We start from the raw sequence: 21,391 nt of genomic DNA, 5'->3' as shown, positions 1-21,391 counted from the left end.
CATTGTTTGGTCTGATTAGTCGCTCTTGTTTTTTAAGGTTTGATAGTGCCGCTAACCAGACTCAACAATCTGATCTCAACTTTGTAATTGCTTTTCTACAAAAACAACAATTAAGATCATGGAATTTCACTCAAAATGAAACAAATAATCACCAATATAAACAAAAAAAAAATATTTATGATTTCCACATTTACCCACGATTTAACAACCGCTTGGTTGTCAATACTTAAAATGTTACCGATGACTATGAGATTGTGGATAACATTTGTGAAAACTTTTTAACTTTTCTTGTAGCACAACACTAACTTAACTCTCACATGAAATTGTTCACCTTGTTAGCACTAAGGTTATCTTTAGTGAAAAAGACTTATAAAAGAAATACAAAGAGTGATATAAGAGAGTAGTTTATTCATAAAACTGGTATATTTTAAAATGAAGAGAACTCTCTTTTATATAGAAAAAAAATTGGTTCAAAAAGCAACAATTCATAAATTTTTAAAACTTTTAATTGACTTCATAACTTCAAGTGCACATCTTCAAGATCTTTCGCTAGATCTTCAAGTTCATATCTTCAAAACTTCACCTCTTTTGAGTATGACCAACGGATGAGTCAATTTCCTCTCAGATTTATCTTTTATAGATTTTAGCTTATCTCTAATTAATATGTGGAAGGTTAGTGAGATTGGTATTTTGGAGGAGAGCGTGTGGTTTGGGATTTTTAGTGGAGGAGATCACTTCTTTTGTTAATTCAAGTGACAATTTTCTCATGAGAGAAATTGTTGTTAGTGGCATGGAAAAAATGATGTTTATTTTGTTGCATTGGCCTATAGTGCCCTTGGATTAGATTATGTCAATTATATGGTGTAGTTGAGTTCTCTCTAAAGTGGTGGTTTTCTCTATGATCCTACGAGAAATAACTTTTTAAGCGTGTGTCTTGCTTAACCCATTGGACCTCTTATGTGGATTATGTCAAAGCTCTCCCTTCTAAGTAACATATATTAATGTCACCATGGTCCTTCTCACAATGGGGCATAGATATTTTTGGTCCTTTTCGTCTGACCCTTTTAGGTGATCAAATTTGTTGACTCTAGAGCAACTGGACTTTTAATTAAATTACTTACGCATGGAAGTTACAATTGTTGTTGTTGAATTTTTTAAAAGATATATGACAACAACCACTCTCAAATAGGAGAGAGCATGTTTCTAAGCAAACTTCTAATTCCTTTCACATTTGTTGGTGGGGCAGCTTTTCAATAATGTCAATCTTTGTTTGATCTACTTCTAGCCCCTACTTTCAGACAATTAGCCTACACACCACATCAAGTTTGATGTGACTTCACAATAAATTACAATAAACTCACAACCGTTAGTACGGCTCAATAAAATCACATTAAAGTGAATGCATCTCGACTAAAAATAACTAATTCAATTGGTTTTTTTACACAATTACTATTTTACTACGAATTATCATATAATCATATAAAAGATGAAGTAGCTTGAGTGTGGAGTTTCACACTTATTTGAAGAATTGTCAATCATGATTGAATGAATATACATAAGTGGCCTTTGATTGGACTTTAAGGAGGATAAATGGGTAACATTAGCTTTCAAAACAATCTCTATTTAAAATTGGGTATTACTTTTCTCATCCTTAAGGGTACTAATTCATCGTACTGAAAAGTTACAAAAGCCCCTGAATTCTAGAGATGTATCTCCGCGCGCACATAAATTACACATCCCTAATACTTTAGTGAATAAGTCACTCTGTTTTGCTCAAAATATACTTCCAAAGATGCATCTCCGTAATAACCCTTAATTTAAAAGTCAATGTTTTTCGTCCAATGAGGTTTACGGAGATGCATCTTGTTGAATGTAATTTTAAGTGTCGGGTTTTTGTTATCGTCTCCACAGGGATTGTGAGATATCACCGCCTTTCGACAGTTGTTTTAATTCTTAGCTTAAGGTAACAATGGGGTTTTGGTGTTTGTCACGGTATCTTGCATAAAAGTGTAATAAAATGCGGTAAAAGTTTTGGTTTGAATATTTGAGAAATATTACCAAAGTTAGGGTTCGACGATCACTTTGCATGTATATGTTCGATCAACAAAACTTATAAACTCCTTTAGATGATAAACTATTTCACAAAGTCCTCCCAATGTGTTTATCTCTAACACACATTGTGAGTTTTCCCATTTTGATCCATTGTTTATCTCTAACACAATCTATCAAAATGACAACTTTTTGGTTCAACCTTATGGTGAACAAAATCATTCATTACTATCTCTAGCTAACAAACAAGATTGGATGAAAACCTAGGTTATGAGTTGGTAAACATCTCTCGATCATAAACCAACACAAAGAGTTTTCAATAAGAACAAAGTTTTCACCATATATTCACCATTAAAGAGTTTACAAATGAAGATCCTTACATTTACACACAAAGCTAATGATCATCTACATCTAACCTTGACAAAATGAAGGACTTAGCTACTCATTTTCATGGTAGCTTGGTCAACAAGTTTCGGAAGAAGGTTGATCAACATCCGAGTCGAATAATCGAGATTGGATGGGAATCCACCTTCTTTTTGTGAAAGATGGTTAAGAGATGAAGAAAAAATGGTTTCTAGGTCACAAAAGATCCTTAGAACAATGCTGTAAAATATCTCCAAAAAGTACAAAAGTATGGAAGGTAAGGTATGGCTCCAAAAAGTAGCCCTTGCTACTTATAGAGCTGCTACTGAGTTGTCATGCTCGCTAGGCGAGCAGAATGGCTCGCCTAGCGAGCCCCTAAATGAAGCACCTGAGGCACCTGCGCCCAGAGAAACAACCATTGCCAGACTGTTCTGTTCGCTGAGCGAACAAAACCTTCGCCTAGCGAAGGCCACTCTTCAACCTTCGCTCCAGTGAGGTTGAGAGGTTTTGCTACTGGAATGCTCGCTGGGAGCTCGCTAAAGGCTCGCCTAGCGAGTGAGTGCTGGCTGCGCTTTTCACCAAGTCTGGACGTGTTCGCCACACACCTCGCTGGAAGCTCGCCTAGCGAGTGTGGTCATGTTTGCCACTGTAAAATACTGGAGCTTTTCGCTGGGCTCTCGCTGGACGCTCGCCTAGCGAGTCCTTCGCCACAGCCCTCGCCTAGCGAGCAAGCTGATGAATGCTTGTTTTATTTGATCCCTTTGCCAAATTTCTTGTGTCTTCACTTTCTATTATTTCATGCCTACTTCCTGCACAATAACACACAAATCAAAGGTACCAAGATCGTTTATCATTGAATTGCATTTCATCCAAAACAAAAGTGGTTTCGAACACTTTAGCAAGGAAATGGAGTGAAAGATACCCATATTTGATAGCTCAAATTAGCACTTTTGGGTATCTAACACATCTCCATACGGGGTTTAATAAGCTGTCTAAAATGCATTGGTTTGTAGTTACATTCAAAATAGGTATTTTTTTTAACATGCATACTAATTTGTTGGTGTTTAGGAAATTGTATGCATTTCCTGGAAGTTCTGCAATGTCGCACACTTCTAGGGAGATACATCTCCGAAATTTTATGAATTTTTTTGTCTTTCCAGTTTTACAGAGATACATATCCAAATTTCTCTAGATTTTTTTTTTCTGTTTTACGAAGATGCCTTGATTTTCATACTATTTTTTGTTTTGTATTATAGGATCAATGGTTGATAACTAGGACAGGTTTAGGCACAGTCGTGTATCCCAACATGTGTCTGTTCGTAGGGGAGGATCACACTTGAGATCACGAGTTAGTTTTAGTTTGTTTAACGCGGAGGCGTAAACTTCACGTGGTTGCGTGTCTCGGACTTCACAAGGTTGCATGTCTCAGAATTTGACCTCCCGAGAGCACGTGCCTCCTGCTGACCCGCCAGCTTATGAAGCCCTTGAAGCCTCTACTGCTGTTGATCTCGTTCCTTATAGTTTTCTATGAGGCTCCTGTGATACCTCCTTACTTCCTTTCTATGTTGATAACAATGCTAGGCATGTGTGGGAATGAGAGGTATATTTATTTACTTTTGTGTTACATTTATTTCATACTAGTTGAGTTACGACTGATGTTTTGTATATTTATTTTTATAGGAGCGTGAAACACTAAAACTGTAAACCATGTCAGAAAGATTTTGAACTTGGAACAAAATACAGACACATGGTTTCAAGATTGTGTTTGTTACTTTGAGCTTGTTGGTTTATGCTTCACTATATGCATGACCATTAACCATGACATATTGGCGATTTTTATGGAGAGATGACACAAGGATGTGTCATCTTTCCACATCCCTCATGGTGAGATATTTATAACCCTTGATAATGCCTCATACCTTCTGCATCTTCCGATTAGGGAAGATTATTAAACCATTCTCTAACCGGAAAATTCAAGGCACTTAAATTTATGGTAAACTTATTAGGAGTTGACCTAAGTGAGGCCCAATAAGAGCTTGAAGCCACGAAGGCGCTCATGCATGATCTCATACATGGCTTACGTGTACAAATCCAACCTGGTTGCGGCAGTAGAGAACGAAGGTGATTATAAGAAGGTTTTATTCCAGAGACAATGTGCATTGAGGTCATACTTCTTATACTTGGTTGACACAATAATATTTATGGACAAAAATGCAACCTATGTCGATGTAGTCTACGTGAAAAACTTTGCTAATTTAGAGCGGATCCACGAGTACAACTGGGGGGTCGTGTGTTTGATATATTTGTACTCCATACTAGGTGAAACTAGTCTTTGAAAGACAAAACAGAATATTGTAAGTTGCACACTGTTTACGGTAATTTGATTACAACATTTATTGTTACTAATATTTTTCACAATGCTTATGTTACACTTGTTACTAATATTTTATTTGAACCATTTTTAGGCGTGGATTCTCTCACTTTCCTCGCATATTCGGGTGGGAACCTGAGATGGAGCACAATAAGGATGGGCTCATGCATGCATCGTTGCCCCATATATAGGAAATCAGGTGATAGAGTCGTACTTTTTCCCGTACGATGGTCATCGTCAGACGTGTCCCTTGGATGACACAGACTGATGTATCCACATCTGCCCGAGCGGGTCATGTTCCAGTTCGACTATCGACAAATGATTCCAAGACATTCTTCTGTATCTGCTCCTTTGGCTATCTTCCGGAGATCTTTGATGTCATACTCGATGATATATATAGTCATTTGGTACCAAATGAGGCATACAGTGTGTCAGCGCATGAATAATGAGCTTATGAACCATGCTACATCCAATGGTGTTATTGAAGGAGAATTGCGATCCAAAACGCAGCGGAAATTAAAATTTTCTCCTTTAGAGATCCTTACGAATGGTCATGATCAGTGATAGAATATTTACCTCTTGTGACGATTGAAACCTTTCGTGCAGATCTCTTGTGACGATCAAAACCTTTGATGCAGATCCACGGAGCGATCACGAACGTTGAACGATGACAACGTCTCTACTCAGTCCACACGAACGGATTCCTTTCAATCTCAGTGCTAGCTGGTACGAATGAAGACTTTGATTGTGAGAGAGAGAGAGAGAGAGAGAGAGAGAGAGAGAGAGAGAGAACGAAAATAATGCAACCGCAATGAATGCTTCTGCACAAGGGTTCTATTTATAGAACCACTTGTGTGGGCTTCAAGCTAAAAAGCCCACTTAAGTGTATTTTGGCCCATATCTTATAATATGCCCAAAATCACTTAAGCTCGTGGTACCTTACCATATTTCGTATTCTACTCAAGTACACCGTACCTTACGATGTTCTATAATTCACTTAAGGGCATCGTACCTTACGGTATTCCTTAGTTACTCTATCTCTCATCAATCTGTCCTTTGTGTGTGACCCTGTAGGTTTTCGTGACGTTGGCAATTATATTAAATCACGCATTTAACATAATAAATAGTGAGCGGTGTAACACCCCGATAATAATAAAATAATTATTTGAATTGAGTTAATAATTTAATTATTAATTTAATTAAATAATTGGAAATTTTATTATTATTATTTTTGGATTATTATTAATTGGAAAATATATATATGTTGGAATAAGGAAAAGTTCTCATTTTGGAAAAGCATTTCACGTGAAAACAGAACAGAGAAGCATCGTGAGAGAAAAGGGAAAAAGGGCAGAGAAGAGGAGCTGAAGAGCAAAGGTTGGAGAACGAAAGCTTGAAGCTCAAAGATTCTGCCGGATTGTTAAGGTAAGGGGGGTTTATCGTCGATTAATGGGTATTTTGGGATAATATGTCATGGGTAGTGATAAGCCGTTAATTTGACCCTAATTGGGATTTGGAATGCTGAAAATTTGTGATGAATAGGTTGAGTGAAAACCGTAATCAAATTGATAATTGTGTGTGTAATCAAACCGATAAATTGGTGATGAACGGCGACGAGTAAGTTTGAGTGGGAAGGGTCTGGAATGGGCACATGAGATCCCTGCCCAAAGAGAACGCGTCTGGTGAACTGTCATGTTCGCCTAGCGAACATAACCTTCGCCTAGCGAAGGAACGCGCCTCAACCTCGCCCAGCGAGATTGAGAGGTTTTGCTACTGTAATGTTCGCTGTGGACTCGCTGGAGCTTCGCCTAGCGAGTGAGTGCTAGCTGTGTTTTTCACCAAAACAGAATGAGTTCGCTATTATCTTCGCCTTGAGCTCGCCTAGCGAATTAATTTACCAATTTCCTGGAGCTGTTCGCCTTGAGCTCGCCTAGCGAACTAGAGCTTCGCCACTGCCTCGCCTAGCGAGCAAGGCAGAAGAAGTGTTTAGACATGTGTTGCTGAGGTGTTTCATACATGTGTTGAGGAAGTGTTTTATACATGTGTTGATGATGTGTGGATACATGTATTGATGATGTATGATGATATGCAAAATGTTGTGAATGTATATATTATGCATGTATTTGTGAATGGACTGTTGTATGGCTTAGAGTGTGAGCATATGTCCATTGTGAGTTGTTGTTGATGCTGCATTGCTAGATGATTAGTGTGCATGGCATAGCCTGTGGGGCTGTAGCTAATTCCCATGGTGAGGAATTAGTGAGTGAACCATTTGAGTTTGTTGTTGATGTTTGCATACTAGATGATTAGTGTGCATAGTCTAGCCTTCGGGGCTGTAGCTAATTCCCATGGTGAGGAATTAGTGAGTGAGTCACTAGGTCTCAATGAGTGGGACTAGTGAGCTTAGTAGCCGCATCTGGAGGGATCGGTGAGCTTGAACTATATGTTCAAGAATAGTCGGTACCGCATTTCATGGAGTCTCATTGCATAATGAATGCATGGCATAGCCTGTGGGGCTGTAGCTAATTCCCATTGTGAGGAATTAGTGAGTAAATCATTGTGTTGTGTTGTTGGTGTTGAATATGGTTTGAGGATTATACATATGATATATATATTATTGTTGAATATGATGTTTGGACGGATATTGCCGTTGCTGAATGCGTAGTCTGGTTAGGGTGAATTGATGTGTTATTTACTTAGCATTACATGTTGTTCTATAATGCTTATTATATTGATTGAGGAACTCACCCTTACAACCTATTTTTCAGGTAACGAGAAATGAGTTGAGTAGAAGCAAATGCTTGGAGTCTAGAGTAGTTCTTATGGGTCATGCTCTGATAGATGTAACATCGGGAGGGGATGTCTTAATTGATTTGAGATTGGTTGTTGACGATTTACATGTATTGTGTTACATGTTTTACATTGAGTTGAATTTTATTCCGCTGCGAATTATGCAAAGAACCTTATTTTGATTAAATAAATGAGCATGACAGGATATTTTAATGATTTTTGTGGAATGATTGTGTGACACCCTTCGGGGCATAATTACTCTGATGAATATATTGTTATTTTAATTATAATAATTGGGGTATTTTAGAAGGGTGTTACATTAGTGGTATCAGAGCATAGTCGGTCGAGTCGAGTCGTAGTTATTCTGTTTCCCCTGTACGGGATAGGTGTTGTGTAACCCTATCAGTACTTATTTGTTTAGCTTGTTTGGGTTTTCAGAATAGAGATGGCTGGAAGAGGTAGAGATGATGCTGCAATTGCTGAGGCTCTGGGTATGCTAGCTGGAGTACTTGGAGGAAATCCGAATGTTGCGGGAATGGGAGCTGCTCGTCAGTTGAGTGAGTTCCAGAAGAACAATCCCCCAATGTTCAAGGGAGCATACGATCCAGATGGTGCTCAGAAGTGGTTGAAGGAGATTGAGAGAATCTTCAGAGTAACTGAGTGTGCTGATAACCAGAAGGTCAGGTTCGGTACACATATGCTGTCAGAAGAAGCTGATGATTGGTGGGTTGCTACCCGCACTGAGTTGGAATCCGCTGGGAATGCTGAGATTACTTGGGCTGTGTTCAGGGAGAGATTTCTGAGGAAGTATTTTCCAGAGGATGTCAGAGGGAAGAAAGAAATAGAATTCTTGGAATTGAAACAGGGTAACAGGACTGTTACTGAGTATGCTGCGAAGTTCACAGAGCTGTCAAAGTACTATACTCCCTATAATGAGGCTGCTGGAGAATTTTCGAAGTGTGTGAAGTTTGAGAACGGGTTGCGTCCCGAGATCAAGCAGGCTATTGGATATCAGAGGATCAGGGTGTTTTCTGACTTGGTTGACTGTTGCAGAATTTTTGAACAGGATTCCAAGGCTAGAGCAGAAAGCTATCAGCAGAGGGTTGATAGGAAGGGTAAGAATCAGATGGATCGTGGAAAACCGTATGCAGCTGGCAAAGGTTTTCAGAAGCAGAGTGGGATAAAGAGGCCTAGTGGGGGAGACTCTAGTGCTCCTGCTAAGTGTTATAGATGTGGTCGGGCTGGACATCGCGTTCATGAGTGTACCAGTGCTGAGATGAAGTGTTTCAAGTGTGGCAAAGGTGGTCATTTGACTGCAGAGTGCCGGCTGAAGACTGTAACTTGTTTCAACTGTGGAGAGTTGGGTCATATCAGTCCACAGTGTCCTAAGCCGAAGAAAGAGAATCAGTCAGGAGGCAAGGTCTTTGCTTTATCGGGTTCTGAGACTTCTGCAGATGATCGTTTGATCCGAGGTATGTGTTATATTAATGGCTTTCCTCTTGTAGCTATTATTGACACCGGTGCTACTCATTCTTTTATATCTGTGGATTGTGCTGTGAAGCTTAAGTTAGAGATATCTGAGATGCGTGGAAGTATGGTGATTGATACTCCTGCAAAGGGTTCAGTGACTACTACTTCGGTTTGTTGGAGTTGTCCTTTGAATATTTTTGGTAGAGATTTCGGGATAGACCTTGTGTGTCTTCCATTAGTGCAGATTGACGTTATCTTGGGTATGAACTGGTTGGTGTTTAACCGAGTTTATATTAACTGTTTTGATAAGACTGTGATTTTTCCTGAGACTGAGGAAGGGCAGAGTCTGTTTCTATCAGCCAGGCAGGTGAATGAGGAAGTAGCTGATGGGGCAGAGTTGTTTATGCTGTTAGCGACTTTGGAGGCTAAAGATAAACTAGTGATTAGTGATCTAGCAGTGGTGTGTGATTTTCCTGATGTGTTTCCGGAAGAAGTGAATGAGTTACCGCCAGAGCGTGAAGTTGAGTTCTCGATTGAATTGGTACCTGGTACTAGACCGATATCGATGGCTCCGTACCGTATGTCTGCTGTTGAGTTAGCTGAATTAAAAAGTCAGTTGGAAGATTTGTTGGATAAGAAGTTTATTCGTCCAAGTGTGTCACCGTGGGGTGCACCAGTGTTGTTGGTTAAGAAGAAGGAAGGTACTATGAGGTTGTGTGTGGACTACAGGCAACTGAATAAAGTGATGATCAAGAATCGGTATCCTTTGCCGAGGATTGATGATTTGATGGATCAGTTGGTTGGTGCGAGTGTGTTCAGCAAGATAGATTTGAGATCTGGGTATCATCAGATACGTGTGAAAACTGAGGATATTCAGAAGACTGCTTTCAGAACGAGGTATGGACATTATGAGTATTCTGTAATGCCTTTTGGTGTGACTAATGCGCCTGGAGTATTTATGGAGTACATGAATAGGATTTTCCATCCGTACTTGGATCAGTTTGTTGTGGTGTTTATCGATGACATTTTGGTGTATTCGAAATCTGAAGAAGAGCATGCTGAGCATTTGAGAGTGGTTTTAGGAGTGCTGCGAGAAAAGCAGTTATTTGCTAAGCTGTCTAAGTGTGAATTTTGGTTAGAAGAAGTTAGTTTTCTTGGGCATGTGATTTCAAGAGGTGGTGTTGCTGTTGATCCTTCTAAGATAGAAGCGGTATCTAAGTGGGAAGCTCCGAAGTCTGTTGCGGAGATTCGAAGTTTCCTTGGTTTGGCTGGTTATTATAGGAAGTTCATTGAGGGATTTTCTAAGTTGGCGTTACCGTTGACGATGTTGACTAGAAAGGGGCAAGCGTTTGTTTGGGACTCAAAATGTGAGGAAGGTTTCCAGGAGTTAAAGAGAAGGTTGACTACTGCTCCTATTTTGACGTTACCGAGTTCGTCGGAATCATTTGAGGTTTACTGTGATGCTTCATTGTTGGGCTTGGGTGGTGTGTTGATGCAGAATAAGCAGGTTATAGCTTATGCTTCGAGACAACTGAGAGTTCATGAGAAGAACTATCCGACACACGATTTAGAGTTGGCAGCTGTGGTGTTTGTTCTGAAGTTGTGGAGGCATTATTTGTACGGATCGAGATTTGAGGTTTTCAGTGACCATAAGAGTTTAAAGTATTTGTTTGATCAGAAAGAGCTGAATATGAGACAGAGGAGATGGTTAGAGTTTCTGAAGGATTATGATTTTGGGTTGAATTACCATCCGGGTAAAGCAAATGTAGTGGCTGATGCATTGAGTCGGAAATCATTACATATGTCTATGTTAATGGTTAAGGAATTGGATTTAATTGAGCAGTTTAGAGACTTGAGTTTGGTGTGTGAGAGTACTCACAATAGTGTTAAATTGGGAATGTTGAAGTTAACAAGTGGTATTTTGGATGAGATCAGAGAGGGTCAGAAATCCGATATGCTTTTGGTTGATAAGTTGACTTTAGTGAATCAAGGCCAAGGTGGTGAATTCAGAGTTGATGAGAATGGTGTTTTGAGATTTGGTGATCGGGTGTGTATTCCGGATGATACAGAACTTAAGAAGAGTATTCTTGAAGAAGGACATCGTAGTGGGTTGAGTATTCATCCTGGAGCTACGAAGATGTATCATGATTTGAAGAAGTTGTTTTGGTGGCCGGGAATGAAAAGAGAAATTGCAAGTTTTGTGTATTCTTGTTTGACTTGTCAGAAGTCAAAGATTGAGCATCAGAAGCCGTCTGGGCTAATGCAACCGTTGGCTATTCCAGAGTGGAAGTGGGACAGTATCAGTATGGATTTTGTTTCTGGTTTGCCGAGAACAAGTAAGAATTTTGAGGCTATTTGGGTGATTGTTGATAGATTGACGAAGTCGGCTCATTTCATTCCGATCAGAATGGATTATCCGTTAGAGAGATTAGCCGAGTTGTATATTGAGAAGATTGTAAGCTTGCATGGTATTCCGTCGAGTATTGTTTCGGACAGAGATCCTAGATTTACATCGAAGTTTTGGGAAGGTTTGCAGAGGGCTTTAGGAACTAAGTTGAGATTGAGTTCTGCATATCATCCGCAGACTGATGGTCAGACTGAGAGGACTATTCAGTCACTAGAGGATCTTTTGAGAGCTTGTGTTTTGGAAAAAGGAGGTGCTTGGGATTGTTATTTGCCTTTGATTGAGTTTACCTACAACAATAGTTTTCATTCGAGCATTGGTATGGCACCGTTTGAAGCTTTGTATGGTAGGAGATGTCGGACACCTTTATGTTGGTATGAGTCCGGTGAGAGTGCTGTGGTTGGACCGGAGATTGTTCAACAAACTACGGAAAAGATTAAGATGATTCAGGATAAGATGAGAATTGCTCAGAGTCGTCAGAAGAGTTATCACGATAAGAGGAGGAAGTCACTTGAGTTCCAAGAGGGAGATCATGTGTTTCTTCGTGTTACTCCGATAACTGGTGTTGGTCGAGCCTTGAAGTCGAAGAAGTTGACACCTCGATTCATTGGTCCTTATCAGATTTTGGAGAGGATAGGAGAGGTAGCCTATCGTATCGCTTTACCGTCGTCGCTTGCGAATTTGCATGAGGTTTTTCATGTGTCTCAGTTGAGGAGATACATTCATGATCCGTCGCATATAGTCCAAGTAGATGATGTACAGGCGAGAGATAACCTGACTGTTGAAACATCACCTATGAGGATAGAGGATCGAGAGTTGAAGCAGTTGCGGGGTAAAGAGATTGCCTTGGTGAAGGTAGCTTGGGGAGGACCAGCAGGTGGCAACGTGACTTGGGAACTGGAGAGTAAGATGAAGGAGTCTTATCCAGAGTTGTTCGCTTGAGGTATGTTTTCGAGGACGAAAACTCTTTTAGTGGGGGAGAGTTGTAACACCCCGATAATAATAAAATAATTATTTGAATTGAGTTAATAATTTAATTATTAATTTAATTAAATAATTGGAAATTTTATTATTATTATTTTTGGATTATTATTAATTGGAAAATATATATATGTTGGAATAAGGAAAAGTTCTCATTTTGGAAAAGCATTTCACGTGAAAACAGAACAGAGAAGCATCGTGAGAGAAAAGGGAAAAAGGGCAGAGAAGAGGAGCTGAAGAGCAAAGGTTGGAGAACGAAAGCTTGAAGCTCAAAGATTCTGCCGGATTGTTAAGGTAAGGGGGGTTTATCGTCGATTAATGGGTATTTTGGGATAATATGTCATGGGTAGTGATAAGCCGTTAATTTGACCCTAATTGGGATTTGGAATGCTGAAAATTTGTGATGAATAGGTTGAGTGAAAACCGTAATCAAATTGATAATTGTGTGTGTAATCAAACCGATAAATTGGTGATGAACGGCGACGAGTAAGTTTGAGTGGGAAGGGTCTGGAATGGGCACATGAGATCCCTGCCCAAAGAGAACGCGTCTGGTGAACTGTCATGTTCGCCTAGCGAACATAACCTTCGCCTAGCGAAGGAACGCGCCTCAACCTCGCCCAGCGAGATTGAGAGGTTTTGCTACTGTAATGTTCGCTGTGGACTCGCTGGAGCTTCGCCTAGCGAGTGAGTGCTAGCTGTGTTTTTCACCAAAACAGAATGAGTTCGCTATTATCTTCGCCTTGAGCTCGCCTAGCGAATTAATTTACCAATTTCCTGGAGCTGTTCGCCTTGAGCTCGCCTAGCGAACTAGAGCTTCGCCACTGCCTCGCCTAGCGAGCAAGGCAGAAGAAGTGTTTAGACATGTGTTGCTGAGGTGTTTCATACATGTGTTGAGGAAGTGTTTTATACATGTGTTGATGATGTGTGGATACATGTATTGATGATGTATGATGATATGCAAAATGTTGTGAATGTATATATTATGCATGTATTTGTGAATGGACTGTTGTATGGCTTAGAGTGTGAGCATATGTCCATTGTGAGTTGTTGTTGATGCTGCATTGCTAGATGATTAGTGTGCATGGCATAGCCTGTGGGGCTGTAGCTAATTCCCATGGTGAGGAATTAGTGAGTGAACCATTTGAGTTTGTTGTTGATGTTTGCATACTAGATGATTAGTGTGCATAGTCTAGCCTTCGGGGCTGTAGCTAATTCCCATGGTGAGGAATTAGTGAGTGAGTCACTAGGTCTCAATGAGTGGGACTAGTGAGCTTAGTAGCCGCATCTGGAGGGATCGGTGAGCTTGAACTATATGTTCAAGAATAGTCGGTACCGCATTTCATGGAGTCTCATTGCATAATGAATGCATGGCATAGCCTGTGGGGCTGTAGCTAATTCCCATTGTGAGGAATTAGTGAGTAAATCATTGTGTTGTGTTGTTGGTGTTGAATATGGTTTGAGGATTATACATATGATATATATATTATTGTTGAATATGATGTTTGGACGGATATTGCCGTTGCTGAATGCGTAGTCTGGTTAGGGTGAATTGATGTGTTATTTACTTAGCATTACATGTTGTTCTATAATGCTTATTATATTGATTGAGGAACTCACCCTTACAACCTATTTTTCAGGTAACGAGAAATGAGTTGAGTAGAAGCAAATGCTTGGAGTCTAGAGTAGTTCTTATGGGTCATGCTCTGATAGATGTAACATCGGGAGGGGATGTCTTAATTGATTTGAGATTGGTTGTTGACGATTTACATGTATTGTGTTACATGTTTTACATTGAGTTGAATTTTATTCCGCTGCGAATTATGCAAAGAACCTTATTTTGATTAAATAAATGAGCATGACAGGATATTTTAATGATTTTTGTGGAATGATTGTGTGACACCCTTCGGGGCATAATTACTCTGATGAATATATTGTTATTTTAATTATAATAATTGGGGTATTTTAGAAGGGTGTTACAAGCGGTATCTAGCAACACATCACTGCTACCCAAGACACGAAAATGTCATGTGATCTGACAAAACCTTCTGTGATAATACTTATGTGTGTAATTACCCTTTTGCCCTTATGTCTATATTGAACACAAGGCATAGACCGTGTCATCCTTGTCTAGTTCAATATTGGGCCCATAGACATTTATCCTGTTATGCAGGATGGGCAAATTCCATCTAGGTCACTCATGTCCCTCAGCATGCTTCGTGGAGTACCCATCAACTGTCTTTATGGTTATCCAGTTACGGACAATGTTGGATCAGCAATAAAGCACTCGACTCTACATCTAGGGTCCATAGTGATTTCAGGTCGAAGAGTGGTATACATCATTATCACCATGAGAATAACTTATGACACTTTGCATGACTTTCTATATAGTATTCTCATAGCGGGTCAATCCGGTATAAATATTACTCCTAATATTCATACCTATGTTTAAGACTTGATAACTCTTTATCCATGATCCATGAGATGTGATCATCAGTCTACAAACATAATAGTCTTAATGCTTTAATGTTATCCCACTTCACACTAAAGCTCGACTACGGATACTTTAAGAATAGTGTCCTTATGTTTAATGTGTTCTCATGATTAAGTCACACTTAATACATTAAACAGACTATCTATTCCAGGGACTTTATTAATCAACCATAATAAAGAAAATGTCTTTTATTATTAATAAATAATTCGATACAAGTACCAAAAAGTATTGGCCTCTTGGGCTTACACCAACAGTTATCGAGTGTCACGTCCTTACATGACACTAGATGTTGCGGGAGCAGTACCTAGACATGCTCATCAAGAGATGCCAGCGGACCTATTGTCGATCTGTCAGCATATTGCGTAGGTTGCGAGAGATGCCATTGAGAAATGAGACATTGCGAAAGACATACCTGGTATGACCGCCTTACAGACAATCTTACTCGACGCACGCAATGCCTTGGGGTACAGGCGATGGCAGAGGACAAAACTGAGGGTTAGAAATATCCAATAATTTATTTTTATTTGTATTTTGGTAGTAACATTTGAATTATGTATCGTGGTATTATTGTTTGAATTTATATACATCCTTAAATTGCATTAGCGTAGTTAGTTGTATCATGGTAACATTTGAATTATGTACCATGGTATTATTGTTTGAATTTATATACATCATTTTCTTTAATAAGCAATTTATATACATCCTTGAATTGCATTAGTATACCTGAATTGCATTAGTATAATTGATATGGTGTTATTATATCCTTAGTATAATTATCATTGGATAAAAAAAGGAAAAAAAAATCTATCAAATGCTTTCCGTGATTATTCTAAAGATACGTCTACAAGAATCATCCAAAAAAATTTATGGAAATGCATCTCTAATACATATTTTAAAAAATTTGAGATGGATAGTTTACTTATAAGACATTGTCTATATGGAATTTCCACCGAGTGAAGTAAATTTTCAATAGATAAGATATGTACTCCTGTTTCTAATGCACCGTTAGCATAGTCACGATACTGATTTGGTAACTACATATTTTATTCAAATTACTAGGTAGTGCTAGCTATATGCATCAATGTAAGAGTTATTCAATAAATAACTGAAGGCATTGCAGATGATTTCTTGTTTTTAAGCGGTTAATCTATACAAATTCTTTATCAAGGAGCCAATAAAAACAAAGTCAATTAGGTAGTATCGACTCAGTAGTAAAATTTCATTTATAATATTAAGAAAAAGAATTCAAATTTCCTTCAAGACAGTTGTGTAAAATTACTATATCAATTTAATTAAAGTAATCTCTCTCTTTTCAATTCTTATACTAACATGTGTCTTTTTAACATTTGTTAAAATATCAGATACTAAAATATTGTATTGAAAATTCAATATCTTTAAAGTTTAAAAATTGTCTTTTTCAACGCACCTTTATTTATTTTTATTCCCTTAACAAGTGTTTTGAGGTCACATGTCATCATAACCCATCAATAGAAATTAATGAAACTTGAAAAAGGCTAGACATGCCAAGAATCATACAAACTACAAAAATCATATCAAACAAAAACAAACAAAACATTGCAAGCCATTCTCAATCCATCCAGCTACATACTAGTTCAAATGCAATGTTGTTCAACACAAATTAACACACTATTTCAAATGCATTGTTGTTCCACACAAATTAATAGCGAGTCTGCAAAAGATTCATAGAGATACACAAATTAATAGCAAGTCTGCAAAAGATTCATAGAGATACACAAATTAATCGTAAGTCTGCAAAGGATTCAGAGGTACAGTCACGAAACACAAAATTACACAGCCACATCACAGCAAAAGTCTCTTAACACTTGTTCAGGGCTAAAAAATCACACAAAATCTTTCTCGGTTCAGGAGATATTAACACCTGACAACCATGTTAAGAAAACCAACATGAATGCAATTAGTACAGGAGTTTCAAATCACACATCTCCCGTGTTTTCTTAACCAAGATCAGATACTTGACAGACAGCAGGCATGTTGTTCCATCCAAAAGAACTAAACTCCCATACCTGACTTGGGTTAGAAGTTCCAGCAGCAGTCATATGTTTATAGTCGGTGGCTAATTGATCTTCCTGAAACATCGATGTAGCATCAGTGACAATGGATTGGTTCTTGTCATGCCCAGAACACGGCTCATACCAATCTGAATCAAGCACTAAATCTGGCCGAGTATCGTTCAACAGAGACGTGATATAATTCTCACTGTCAGGGGACCATACATGGTCGATATTCTCTGATTTCACCATGTTGCCTGCATATGAATTTTAAGGAATTAATAGGAAAACCATATGCATGCATTTTCATAATATTGATTTCACAATGTTCCTGTTCCATTGTGTAGTTTGTTGGGAATATTCTAACTACCATAAAAAAATAAAATTTAGTGACTTCTTAAATTAACTTATTTTGACAAGACCGTTTTCTTAAATTATTATCAGCCATGAGTCGGGTAAACATGTTTACGTGCACGAGACTTATGCATTGTGAATTAAAAAAGGGTTCATTAAGCCTTTTTCCATAGAGCGTTTTAACTTTCAACCATTATTTAGAAATTTGGCACTTGATTAAACAACAAACTACACAATGGAACAAAAAATTTCCAAGATAATGAACAATTTTCAGATTGTGACAAAGACATATATATACAAACAAGGGTATGAGTATGTTAATATTTGCAATGAATGATCATCCATCATATCATACACTAAAAGGCACTAACCATTATCAGTCTGAACAGGTGGCTGTTCATCCAGTGAATTTATGTTGGCACCAACAGCAGGGCAGTCGTTCAATATTGAAGATGCGCCAAATGGAGACACAGGGTCAGCATAGTCTTCCCATTCTGGCTCATACATGCTCCAAGCTGAGAGGTCATCTCTTTCACAGGGAGTTGCAGTAGATGAATTTGAACTTCTGTCATAATATTGGTTTTGGGAACTGCTCGGAGTCTTCCGCTGATGAAGTACAGATTGCAGCAGGCCACTATTTTGTGGAGAAGAACAATCTGACTCCAGTGTACTAATTGGTGTAGGAGACTTGATAAAATCATCAATTGAGTCAAGTAAAGGATGTGGGGGAGATGTACCCCAGCTACCTAAATCAATTTCCGGATATTGGAGTGAAGGGAGCTCCGACTTCACAGCCTCAAAAGGCTTAGAAGTAGAGAAATTGCCATTTTTAAGTGAATGGCTGTAACACGATAAGCTGTTTGAGAAAAAACCAGGATTAAGAGGTGATTGCACCCCAAATGATTGTGTCAACTTATCAAAAGCATCATCTTGAACATGTTCAAATGGATAAATACCGTTTCTGTCAATACAACCGAAATCAAGAAACGGCATTGGTGACTCTCGAAAACGTTTGGGGTTAGATGATGTCGATGGCACAAAACTACAGTACTGAGAAGAATCAAAGCCATTTAGCATATTGCCATAATCAGAAATATCAGGAAGCTCAGCCGAATAAGGTAAGATTCCCTGGGTATCCTTGAGACAGTCAAATATTGTATCATGCATATTAAAACTCTTTTTATGCAAGAAATCAGAATGCACTTTATTGCGGCCGTTAACTCCACCAGTGCTTTGGTTATTAAGAGTCGCTTGATATATACCAGGGGGATAAAGTGGCAAGCCAGCTCGGTGACGCCTCTTGATCCGAGTGTTCCAATAGTTTTTTATCTCATTGTCGGTACGACCAGGTAACTACAAGCCAAGAAAATAAATCACTATAATGAATAAAGATATTAAGCATGAAATATTGGAAATAAAAAATGAAGAAAATACTGACTGACACAATTATAAAATCCTGTGGAATGCATGATCACGATTCCTGAAATGTTTTAATCTAAAGTACCAACACTTGTAAATTATGGCAAGTTGCCAGAATAAGTCAAACCCCTCAAGGTTATAAAATAATAGTGAGAATTAATAATAATAAAAAATGCACGAACTTCCTTAAAATCAAGTCAATCTCAAGAAAGAACGTAACTGTTCAAACTCAAAGTTCTACCTACATACATGTTGACAGAAAAAATATTGTAGAATTAAATACTTATACATAATGGGTGACGTTATGCATTAGGAACCTAACAAAAGACAAGTGAACTGTATTCTACCACATTTGTTAGTGTGAATCTTGATGTAATCTTAAAGCCTACTAGTATATCCCAAGCCGTACACTATTTAACTAATGTTCTTTATTACACAACGAACTAGCTTGTTCCATAATTGTAGAGAAGTTAAAAAAGAAGTTATTAGATGTAAAAATATGCAAGACATAACAATGACATCACTAATGGAAAATGAAAAGAATTCAAATATTTCATGAAAACCTGAAGAGAAAAAAACTGCAACTAAATATGTAAGGCAAAGACAAACAATACACAATATGCTTACATGCACTGCCATGCGTGCCCATCTGTTTCCCATTTTTGCATGCAGCTCACAAATCAAGCGCTCCTCTTCCTCAGTAAATGCCCCTTTCTTTAAATGTGGCCTTAGGTGATTAGCCCATCGCAATCGACAACTTTTTCCACAACGCAGCAGGCCTGTCTGCTTCTGAACGGCATTCCAGTTCCCCTCTCCATTCTTCTTGACGTACTTGACCAATATATCATCCTCAGCAGTTGTCCATGGCCCTTTCTTGAGAACAACTCCACAGGCACTTGTGCCATTACCCTCATCGTTCAACTGTGAACCAATCTGATCATCGTGGAGCATGTCATCCGGAATCTCCTTTTTCATCCGTCTCATCATATATTATATGGTTCCTATCCAAAGGAGATCACAACCACAAACAAAATCCTTAATATAAAAAGAAAACACTGATAAAATAAAACCAGAAAAAGTTCTAAATATCCATTCACAGCCACAAAGTTTACTCTTATACTATCAGATATTTTGTTTTCATGCACGAAAACACACCTAAAAAACAAAATTTCCAAAGCACTTAAGTGGAAACAAAATAAAATCAGTAGCACCATATTAACCAATAAATAAAACAAAAAGCATAAATTTCAATGAAAAAGTTTCTAATTGGGCAAAACTTTAATCTTAGAAAATTTGTGATGCCCTGTTTGGGACCAGGAAAGCAAGATTTCCCAAGCCCAAAATAGAACAAAAGCAATCTATTGGAGTAAAGTATCAAACTAATTATGATTACCCAATAAGGACTCAAATAAATACACACTGTTAACACATGATTATTTCACATGAAAAAGAAAAACACAATATCCATACCCTAAAACACATAACATGAATTTCAATTCTTTTTCAACTAACCAAATACCCTAAACCCAGCCATTGAAATTCAGTACACATTTCTTACATTACAATACATTTAACATGAGCAAAGAGGAATTTGCAGTGTCTTCCTTTTGAGAAACAACAATGATTAGTAATTAATTAACCATATTAATATGAATAAATCCAAAATTCCATGAAAACAAGAATGAAAATAATGAACACTAGAAAACATACCTCCCAAAACGACCTCGTTTGAGGCGTAGGAGAATTGTAATCCAAAGCTGAATTGAGCTAAGAAACTGAAAGAAACAGTGAAAATCTTGTTCCGAAAATTAAAAGTAAAAAAAAAAAATAGAAAGATGATAAACCAGTTTGAAGGTATTGTAGTAAAACTAGGTTAGAAATTGAAAATGAAAAGTAGAAATTTACGCAGTGATAACCCTAATTTAGAAAGTGTGAACTCAAAATTGGAGCAAATTGAAAGAAGAAGCAAGAGTGAAATTGAATGAAGCTACGAACCGTAGAGAATGAGAGAGAAGAGAGAACGAAACATGGAAGAAAATTCACAACACTTTCATCTCTATACAAAAGAGAGAAAAAGAGAGAGGGTTTTGTTCTGTGTAGAGAGAGAAAAAAGAAAAAAAAGAAAAAAAGAAAATAAAAAAGAAAGTGAAAGAGCGAAAAGAAAGGAAGTGAAGAGAAGAAGTAGGAGAGAGAGGCGCGTGAAAATGGAATGTAAATAGTAGAGTACTATACTGATAAATAACACATGCACTTCTTTTATGTTTCAATCAATGTTTTTGTACTCTTAATAATTCCTTTTAAAACACATGATATTAATGTGGATTTTTTATTAGTAACATTTTATCACTTCATTTAAGATCAATTTATTTGACCAAATCTTATATATAAAACGTTGTTATTGATGACTCAGTTTTTTAATTAACGAAAAAAACTGACACGTTGATAAATGCAATTTGAATAGGTTATAATAAACGTTTAACTGTACTTTTTTCTCTTAATTTTCGGCTATAGAAATGCGTTTTTGAGAGAAAGAGTCGGAGAGAATTTACACATCTTAATTTAATTGCGGTCTTTTAGGTAGAGAGGGGCAAAATTGTCACGTTAATAGTAATAAGGTCTAAGTTTGAAGTGAGGTGTTAGTGTTAGGGTTAGGGTTAGAAACGAAAACA

General features: G+C 37.9%; 1 protein-coding gene across 4 annotated transcripts; it reads right to left on the bottom strand.

The window, feature by feature from the left end:
* Window positions 1-16,244: 16,244 nt before the first annotated feature.
* On the bottom strand, window positions 16,245-20,886 carry LOC127075633 (transcription factor MYB65). 4 transcript variants are annotated; one of them, XM_051017088.1, is made up of 5 exons: window positions 20,433-20,886; window positions 19,350-19,723; window positions 17,675-18,656; window positions 16,965-17,206; window positions 16,245-16,609 (listed from the first exon to the last, which is right to left on the bottom strand). In XM_051017088.1, exons 2-5 carry the CDS (start codon window positions 19,707-19,709, stop codon window positions 16,598-16,600), a joined length of 1,596 nt encoding a protein of 531 aa, XP_050873045.1. In that variant the 5' UTR covers window positions 19,710-19,723; window positions 20,433-20,886; the 3' UTR covers window positions 16,245-16,597. The 4 variants fall into 4 exon arrangements, with proteins under 4 accessions (XP_050873045.1, XP_050873044.1, XP_050873043.1 ...); XM_051017087.1 differs by lacking the exon at window positions 16,245-16,609 and adding an exon at window positions 16,624-16,819; XM_051017086.1 differs by lacking the exon at window positions 16,245-16,609 and having other exon boundaries at window positions 16,624-17,206; window positions 20,433-20,497; window positions 20,718-20,883.
* Window positions 20,887-21,391: the final 505 nt, after the last annotated feature.

This window comes from Lathyrus oleraceus, chromosome 4, assembly GCF_024323335.1.
Source record: "Lathyrus oleraceus cultivar Zhongwan6 chromosome 4, CAAS_Psat_ZW6_1.0, whole genome shotgun sequence".
Taxonomy (NCBI): domain Eukaryota; kingdom Viridiplantae; phylum Streptophyta; class Magnoliopsida; order Fabales; family Fabaceae; genus Lathyrus; species Lathyrus oleraceus.
Note: the sequence above shows the minus strand (reverse complement) of the source record. Positions and strands in the feature narration are given on the sequence as shown.

What these genes read in the sequence shown, in the direction of transcription:
- LOC127075633 (XM_051017085.1), bottom strand. Translation starts at nt 19,709, where the DNA reads ATGATGAGACGGATGAAAAAGGAGATTCCGGATGACATGCTCCACGAT. An exon ending in GGGCACGCATGGCAGTGCAT is followed by an intron (nt 18,657 to 19,349) that starts GTAAGCATATTG and finishes CTTGGCTTGTAG; the next exon opens with TTACCTGGTCGTACCGACAA. An exon ending in ACCTGTTCAGACTGATAATG is followed by an intron (nt 17,207 to 17,674) that starts GTTAGTGCCTTT and finishes ATTCATATGCAG; the next exon opens with GCAACATGGTGAAATCAGAG.